The sequence below is a fragment of the Calonectris borealis genome, chromosome 3 (assembly GCF_964195595.1).
Source record: "Calonectris borealis chromosome 3, bCalBor7.hap1.2, whole genome shotgun sequence".
In the NCBI taxonomy this organism is placed as follows: domain Eukaryota; kingdom Metazoa; phylum Chordata; class Aves; order Procellariiformes; family Procellariidae; genus Calonectris; species Calonectris borealis.
In genome coordinates, this window is record NC_134314.1 from 91,992,612 (window position 1) to 92,000,933 (window position 8,322).

General features: G+C 45.2%; 1 protein-coding gene and 1 long non-coding RNA gene across 2 annotated transcripts; one reads left to right on the forward strand and one right to left on the reverse strand.

Annotated features, from left to right (window-relative positions):
• Positions 1–1,730: 1,730 nt before the first annotated feature.
• LOC142080740 (uncharacterized) lies at positions 1,731–3,550 on the reverse strand. Its single transcript, XR_012673105.1, has 3 exons — positions 2,480–3,550; positions 2,132–2,275; positions 1,731–2,033 (listed from the first exon to the last, which is right to left on the reverse strand). It is a non-coding gene; the product is annotated as an uncharacterized LOC142080740 (long non-coding RNA).
• A 480-nt stretch (positions 3,551–4,030) lies between these two features.
• On the forward strand, positions 4,031–6,442 carry NANP (N-acetylneuraminic acid phosphatase). The gene is made up of 2 exons (XM_075146661.1): positions 4,031–4,225; positions 4,474–6,442. The coding sequence occupies exons 1-2, from the start codon at positions 4,136–4,138 to the stop codon at positions 5,167–5,169; spliced, it is 786 nt and encodes a 261-aa protein (XP_075002762.1). The 5' UTR covers positions 4,031–4,135; the 3' UTR covers positions 5,170–6,442.
• Positions 6,443–8,322: the final 1,880 nt, after the last annotated feature.

Genomic DNA, 8,322 nt, shown 5'->3' on the forward strand with positions numbered 1-8,322 from the left:
GGACGCGGGCGCCGCCCCAGTTTCGTTTCCCTCAGCACCGCCCGCCCCGGCTGGAAGCATAACCGAAAGGGCGAGAGGCAGCCCCGCAGCCCCGGTTGCGGTACGGCGGGCGGCGGCCACCGCCGAGCTCCGGTTCTGCGGCCACGGGCCGGGCGGGAGCCTCCGCAGCGAGAAGGCGGCCCGCGCCGCGGGCAGTCGCGGTTCTGCCCCCTCAGCTCTGCTCAACGCTGCTTAACTCGCTGGAAATCGGGGCTGCAAGGCAAGCAAGTCGCTTCTCAGAGATGTTTCACACGCCCGCAGCACGGCCCCGCCGGCATCCCTCCCCGACCAGCCGTTACCTTTTCCTCTTCCAGAGGATACAGCTCATCCACATGGACAACGGAGAGCAGCGATGCACCCAGCTCTTCCCAAACACATCCAAATATTTTTTTAGTAGCCCTTTTCCCTCTCTGACTAGCCGGTCAACACTCATATCCCTTACAAAGTGTGACAGAGTTAAAACTACAGCTCCAAATGTTCGTGGTGTTCGTATCAGCATCCCACTACTCTGCAATACTGCGATGGTCTCAACCTCAGCAGCTTCACAAAGAAATGAATTCTAAACCACAGTTAGGGCACGTAAAAAAGAGTATTTCCTTTTATACATTTTGAATTTTCAATTCAGCTGCTACCCTTTTGGTTGGATATCATTTTAGTGCATCATATTGTTTTATTGCATCCCATTTTACTGCAATCTCTCTTTGTAAGGTTTTCCTCAGCCCTTAAACACCATCTCTACCCTTCCAATTCTACATCTGTGGGAATTCTTTAATGAGGTGATCAGTAAGCACAAGTCATTCCAAATGAAGCTGTATCACTAATGTGAATTAAGTAAAAAAAAATTCAACATACTTTTTTTTTTTTACACGGTGCTTCATCACATTCCTCCTGCATTGATAAGAGCTGATTTTACAAAAGTGATCTTCCACTTGTTAGAGATCACGCCGAAGTGCACATACTGAATTTAGAAAAGTTAAAAAGAAAAAAAAGAAGTGTAACTTAAGCGTTTTTCCTTCCAGCCCGGATTGTCTGCATTTATCAGAACTGAATGTTATTAGTCAACCCGCTCAGCCTGCTCAGATCTCTTTGAACTTCTCACAGTTCTGTTTTGGTCTCAGCCAACAAATAACTTTCTCCAACACAAGAGCAATTTCTCATCTCTCATTGTTTAACCCTTCTTTAAACTTAAAATATGTATCACTGAACATTAAGGCATTTCATAGTAAATCTCTCACTGGGATAAATTAAAAAAAAACCACCCACCAAATTAATAACATATTCTGGAGAAGCATAAGAGAAAATAAAAGCGGGAAGGAAAATAAATCTCCAAGATTAGTTTCAGAGGTTATATCTGAAGTATGGAGCAGATGTGTTTCACTGTGTGCACTCAACATCTTCCCCCGATCACCCAGATACGTAACCTATTGGACTGTGGTTTGATTCCCACTCCCACCCCCTGCAAGATCTCTCTCCAGTAGAAACCAGACAGCTGCAGAGGGGAGAAGGAAAACAGCAGTAAGCTTCAGGTCTCATCCTTAGTATGAGGAAATGGCTTGGGCACTCACAAAGCAATCCTGCTCTCCCATAGCGCTGACACAACCAACAAGGAACCCTTTCAGACGCCAGCGGGGATGCAAAGAAAAACATCAGTGTGTTCAGAACGCTAAACTTCCAAGTATAATCATCTTGTAGAAAAAAAAGGACAAACCATGATATGAGTCACATAATTCGCAAATTACTATTCCCATATGTATAGACAAAACAGGTTTTCTTTCAAAATGTTGATGACATTCTTCCTTGTTTAAACCCACCTAGAACAATTCTGTAATTCTATGTATGGGCCTCATTTAAAGATACCAAAATGGCATTCTCACATTATCACTTCTAAAATGTGCAATACGCTCATGTTTCAACTTGGCTCCTACTTAGGTTTCTGATCACCGTTCTTTTCCTGGCTCTGAGCTTCTGTGAGACATTTCTAGCCTCTAGAGAGCCTGCAGAAAGAATAATGAGAAAGTACTGCACATGTCTGAAAGCACAAGATTGCACACAGATCACGCACATTGAAATGCTGATAGCATTATTTGCTGACCTTGGGGTTCATACAAACACAGCACGGCAAATGGCTGTCTGAAGTTAAACAACCGCGCAGTGACTTTTACAAGTATACACGAAAGCGCATTTTACAATTGCAGTCCTACTCTGAAGTGAACGCAAGTTTCCCAGGCACAGTCAGCTGATGAGAAAAATGAAAATAAAATAATAAAAGTAAGTCTAAAATATAATTATAATCCATGGTTTAACTGCTTCGATTCTGTATCTGAAAGCTTCTAGTAAAGATATATATCTTATAAAATCTTTTAAGACATTTATTTTCCAATTATGACCTCTTTGACCAACTGTCAAAGAAAGCACAAAGATTGCTTTTACATGAATGTACCTTTTCTGAAAGGTACACATTTCATAGGATCCACTGCTCACTGCCTGGAACGCAGGGCTATCTGAAACAGACACCATCTTCTCAAGTGGTGAGAATCCTAAAAATTCACCTATTTTTAATCACTCTTCTGTGTAAATTCTGAAAAACAGTAATTCAGTAGAGGCATGTGAAATCCGCATGCATAACACCTTTTCCGTTACGCATGAAAGTAGCACATTTTATTACAAGTCAACTAGAGCAATTTTATTAAAACTCCTCCTCCTACCTCCTTAACTGCAAGGATCCTTAGCCAGGTCTGTTTCTTCTCAGAATCCCTCCCTCTCCTTAAATGCCTGTCTCCTGTAGTTTTACTTGCCATATGCCAAGCTCTTTGGCACGATTTTTTTTGGCCTTATGTGTGACCCAATGTCTCTTATCAGACAAGGAGATTTCTATCAAAGGTGCAGTTTTCAGAACTGAAAGTGGCCTGGAGTGAACTCCCAGTTTCTCTGGTAAGATATAAAGTTTCCTCCAGCTTTGTGAATTGCATTTAACTATTGAAGTCCAATCGACATTAGCAGCATTACAGAAATCAAATAAACAAAATCTGCTTGCTGGCTGATAAAAAAAAGATACTGTGTTTATCAAAACATGTTGTCAAAGAACAATAGGGATATTACTTGAGCAATCAAGCCTGCTGTTAAACTTCACCCTGGGGAAAATGATCTATTCTGAAACAGCAGTTGATACATACACCTGTAAAACTTGTTCTACCATGCCTTTCAGGCCTTCGCCCAAATGCCTTTTGGATTAATTTGCTCTAGAAGATATTGACCTTTGGAATTTCAGATATTCTAGTATCATACCAATTCCCCGAGTATTTATAGTGGAGTTATTGCCTTTGACTTTATCACGAACAAATCACTCCGGTGCTGTGGAACGGACTGCGGCTTGCTTTGCCCGCAGGTGCCTCTGCAGGACACGCTCCAGCAGCCAACAGCGCAGCCGGGAGAGACATCGTGCCTGCACGCCGAACTGAACCCAATCTCCTGTGGGTATGTCCTCCTCCTCCTCCTCCTCCTCCTCCTCCTCCTCCTCCTCCTCTCCCTCATCCCCCCCTCCCCAGACAGGTGCCTCCTGCGCCCCGCCTCAGCAGCCGCCGCCGCCGCCGTTCCCCTTCCCCTCGCCCACCGCACCCCGCCCCGCGCGGCAAGAGACGCGCAGGACACGGCGACTGGCGGGGGCAGGGGAGCTCCCCTCGCAGCCCTTCTCCCCCGGCACCCGGGCGGAGTCTCCTCACAGCCGCGCTCCAGGGCCCTGCGCCATCTCAGCCCTCTCCTCCCGGCTGGGCGTCCCTTAGGCGCAGGGCCTCCACCCCCCAGCCGGGGCGCCCCGGCCAGCGCCCTTTACGGCGGACGCACCGCGCCACCGCTCCACCCCGCGCCGCTGGGGCCTCACGGGTATGACGCAGAGCCCTGGGGCCTCACGGGCGTGACGCAGCGTGACGCAGCGCCCCGCGGCCGGGCGAGGCCCCGCCCAGCGGCGGCGAGGGGCGGGCCAGCCGCCCCGCCCTCCGCCGTGCGCCGGCGCGGGCGGCTCTGGCGGCGTTTGGGGCGCTCCCCTGCGCCCCGGCGGCTCGGCCGTTAGAGCGGGGCGGCTCTGGCGAGAGGCGGCGCCATGGGGGTGCACGGCGTCAAGGCGGTGTTCTTCGACTTGGACAACACGCTGGTCGACACGGCGGCGGCCGGGCAGCGCGCCATCGAGGAGGTACCGCCCTTGTCCCCTCACGGCCCTCCGACACGGGGCCTGCGGCCACGGGCCCTCCCGGCCCGGCGGCCGCGGCGCCGCGCGTCCCGCGTCCCCCGTCCCCCCGGCCGCGGTGCGCCTGCCCGACACGCAGCCGGAGGCCCCTCGGGGGCCGTTAAGGGCGCGGCGCGGTGCCGGGAGTGAGGGGGGCGCGCGGCGCCAGGCTCGGCGCGCGTGGCGCACTGATGAGAGCCGCTTCTCCCTTCCAGGTGATAAACGCGCTGCAGTCCAAGCACCGCTGCGGTGAGGGAGAAGCCCGTGCCATTTGCGATAAGGTGCAGGCCAAGCTGCTCAGGGAGTGTCACGATCCCGCCAGGACGTGCATCACCGACCTGCGGATTTCGCACTGGGAGGAGGCGATCCAAGAGACGATCGGGGGGGAGGCGAACCGAAACCTGGCCGCCGAGTGCTATTTCCTGTGGAAAACCACCCGCCTCCAGCACCTCACCCTGGCCGAGGACACGCGGGGCATGCTCACCGAGCTGCGGAAAGGGGTCCGCTTGCTGCTCTTAACTAACGGCGACAGACAGACGCAGAGGGAGAAGATCGAGGCGTGCGCCTGTCAGCCCTACTTCGATGCCATCGTCGTGGGGGGAGAGCAGAAAGAAGAGAAACCGGCGCCATCCATATTTCATTACTGTTGCGATCTCCTGGGGGTGCAGCCCGCAGAGTGTGTTATGGTTGGTGACTCTCTAGATACAGATATTCAAGGAGGCCTGAATGCTGGCTTGAAAGCAACTGTCTGGCTAAACAAAGCAGCAATTACCCCAGTAGATACCTCCCCAGTACCTCACTATATTATTTCTTCTGTTCTGGATCTTCCAGCAGTTTTACAGAAGATGGAGCACAAAATTGATGCTAACTCAGGAACTGACCATATGGCTAGTAGTAATAAAGCGCATTGATGGTTGCAGCATACAATCAGAGACGTGCTGAGCTGTTAGATGTCTCGTGCTCTTTCAAAAAATCTGACCCTAGGATTTTGAACTCATGTATGGTATGCTTTCTTAAACAGCAGATGGATGAATAAGGGCACAGTTGTCAGTGAAAACAGGATAGAAATGAAGATTAGTTTAAAAGATGGAAGTGCAGTTAATGTAAAACAACTGCCTCTGTCTGGAGATTATTTTGACAGACTATGGCTAAAGTCTATCTCTCTCTGACCTAAGTTGCCAGTCTCTTGTTTTTATAGTGGAAAAGAACATTTGAATGTTTTGATCTTCCACATGCTTTGCTGACTTGTAAGTTTAGCTGAAGCTTCAGTTCAAACCTTGTTTGCAGTGTGTAAAAGAAGGTGAGAAAGAGAGTGTGGTACAGTCTGGTAAATCTTCACAATTGATCGGCAGTTTATCTCAGGAACTGGAGTGAATATTTCTATTTGTAAAACCAGAATTTATTGACAGAATTTATTATGTATCAGACCGTTAGAAAATGCTCTACCTTTGATCTTTTTTCAAGTTTTAGAATTTTTTTCACACTTTGCAGTGACTTTTATGGAATCTGTGCCTCTTGCCAAAAGTACTTAAATGTACATTAAAAATCTGCATTTGTATAGGGGACCATTTATCAGAGGGACTTGATGGATAAGTTTTTACTTTATATTATCTTGCTGCTTATGCGGATAAGCAGTATAATTGTAATTCAGATTATGATTTTTGTTGGAATGTAATTGATAAGATGAATATTTTCAATGGTCTTACTGTACTGTCAAACTCTTTAAAAGGCAATAATATTGTTCTGTCTGATTTTATTAGTGAGTTTTGATCAGACTTTTTGGAGAAACTGTTCTTGGTCTTGCTCAGGTGTATGATTATTCAGATTCAACTGCAGGATTAGTGCTTTTTTTGACTGTTTTAATGATATTGCTGTACAATCCCTCCGTACTCCAGTTTCTACCTGTATTTCATGTGGTTTACTCTGGAGAAAATATGAGCTAGTTGTTTGTAAATGGCTTTCATGACTCTCCTCCAGGAAATTGGAAAATTATGTCATATGTATTACAGTACTGTACAACTTTATAATGTGTATGTGCTATTGCCACTAGATGCAGGAGATGACTCTTTAAAACACTAAGATTTCTTTTTCCCAGATCATTATCTTAATAATTTATTTTTTCTGTACTTCGTATTCTTACTATATAATGGGAAAGTATGAACGTATTAAATGGAAATGTAAACACTTGTTGGAATACCTGTGTTTTTCAAAACCTATTTGCTATATACACAGTGGGCTGAATATCTGACCATATGCGAGCAATCAAATTTTATATTTTAGAATAAATCCATGACAAATCTTTTGAGAACAGGGATATTGAAGTACTGGCAGAAGAGTGTCTGGCATACGGGCAGCAATAAAAGATCAGCAAAAAGTACAGAAACCTACCAGGAAATGGGTGTGTAGAAGGAATCCTACATACAAGAAAGGTTCCTTTGTTTAATTTGACATGAGTTTAAGTTAACGTAGTGAAGTCTTGCATAGGATGACAGATTCAGTTTGGAGGAGGCTGTTACTGATCTGGGTTAAATTATTTGGCAAAGAGTTTAGGTTGCATCAAAATACGTTGCTCCTACATTGAGGGGGAAAAAAAAAAGGAAATACTCATTAAAGTTTGAACCCCTTTCATCCAATTGTCCCTTAAAAAAGGTAAAGCAGTCCAGGTTCTTCATGTTATCTAGCCAAGATCTTTGAGACATCAGGATCAACGAAGAGAAAGAGGCAGGCTCGTTTGAGGGAATGGGCGTATGCTAAAAATGATGCAATTACAGTGCTGTAGTAAGTTGCCACATGTAACATGAGCCAGTGGGACTGACGTGACACACCTTTGTTACTAAAGTAAGAGGCCTGAGTTAGGATTTTATTTTGCATTTGGAAGAGCATGGAAACAGCCACTGGTTTAGCTGATGAGCAAAGCGTTGCTAATAACGTTCCTTACAACCAAGGATTGAGACAAAAATAATAAAGATCATTGAGCCTATGAGGAATATTGTGTAAAAATGGAAATGTATCCAAAAGGTTAGATGGATCCCTGAAAAGTTAATGTATTTAAAGTAATCTGTTTTAACCATACTGTCTGATACAAAAGCAATAACTTTGCTTACAACAGCATCCCAAAGGAGCTGCAGTGTAACTCTGCATTATTTGCACAGCATCAGGGTAATAGAACTTAGGTCAGAATGAGGTTTCTGATACAGCTGAGGTTTAAAATAACAAATAGTAATAATTCACAATTCTGTCTGTGGGCTTGAAGGATATATATACGCCAGGATACCATTTTCTAATGTAAGTTGAGGCTCTCCTCTTCCCACTGCATCATTCTGAAGTGGGATGCTGAGCCTGCTTATTGTATAAAGGGTCTCTTGTTTTAGAAGAGATTGCTCTTTGTTTTGCACGTGGCCAGTCATTTTCTTGCGGTTTTCTATGGAAAACCACTGTAACTGAACACTCAGGTGATGGTGTGGTCTGTAGAGGCCACACCCAAGCATATTTTTTCCATTGCTGAGTACTGTACCGGGCTGGATGTGACTACCAGTGTTGGGATAGGGCAATAGTGTTACGATGCTTCTGTAAAACAAGAAGAAACAATAGAAGGGATTTCTCTGTCTAGGGCTCTTCTAAGAAGCAGTTACTCAATAAGCTGGATTAGGTATCGAGTATTTCTAAATACTCAAGATGTTTTTATTGGGTGGAGCTCTTACAGAAAGCCTAATGAAAAATAATTATTTTTAACAAAAATATAGGGATGGGATAATTTGAACATCAGAAGTAGGAACAGATCAATAAACCAGTCTATATTCAGTTCCAGTTAAGTTCTGGTTTTGCTTAGTGTTATGCTCTATTAGCTAAGTTGTCCAGTTTAAATTATATTATCAAAACACACTAAATAAAAAGAGGAAAAAGAAATTCCATCAATATTTTTAAAAACTTCTTTTTTTCCCAGGTAATTATTACCACCTGAGGTTAACCTACAGTAACTTTGACTTTCGTGAAATGAACTGAAACAACAGTTTATTATCAATTGTATTTTAATTCTTGATTAAAATAACCCATGTACGAGTCTA

What these genes read in the sequence shown, in the direction of transcription:
- NANP (XM_075146661.1), top strand. Translation starts at nt 4,136, where the DNA reads ATGGGGGTGCACGGCGTCAAGGCGGTGTTCTTCGACTTGGACAACACG. An exon ending in GGCAGCGCGCCATCGAGGAG is followed by an intron (nt 4,226 to 4,473) that starts GTACCGCCCTTG and finishes TCTCCCTTCCAG; the next exon opens with GTGATAAACGCGCTGCAGTC.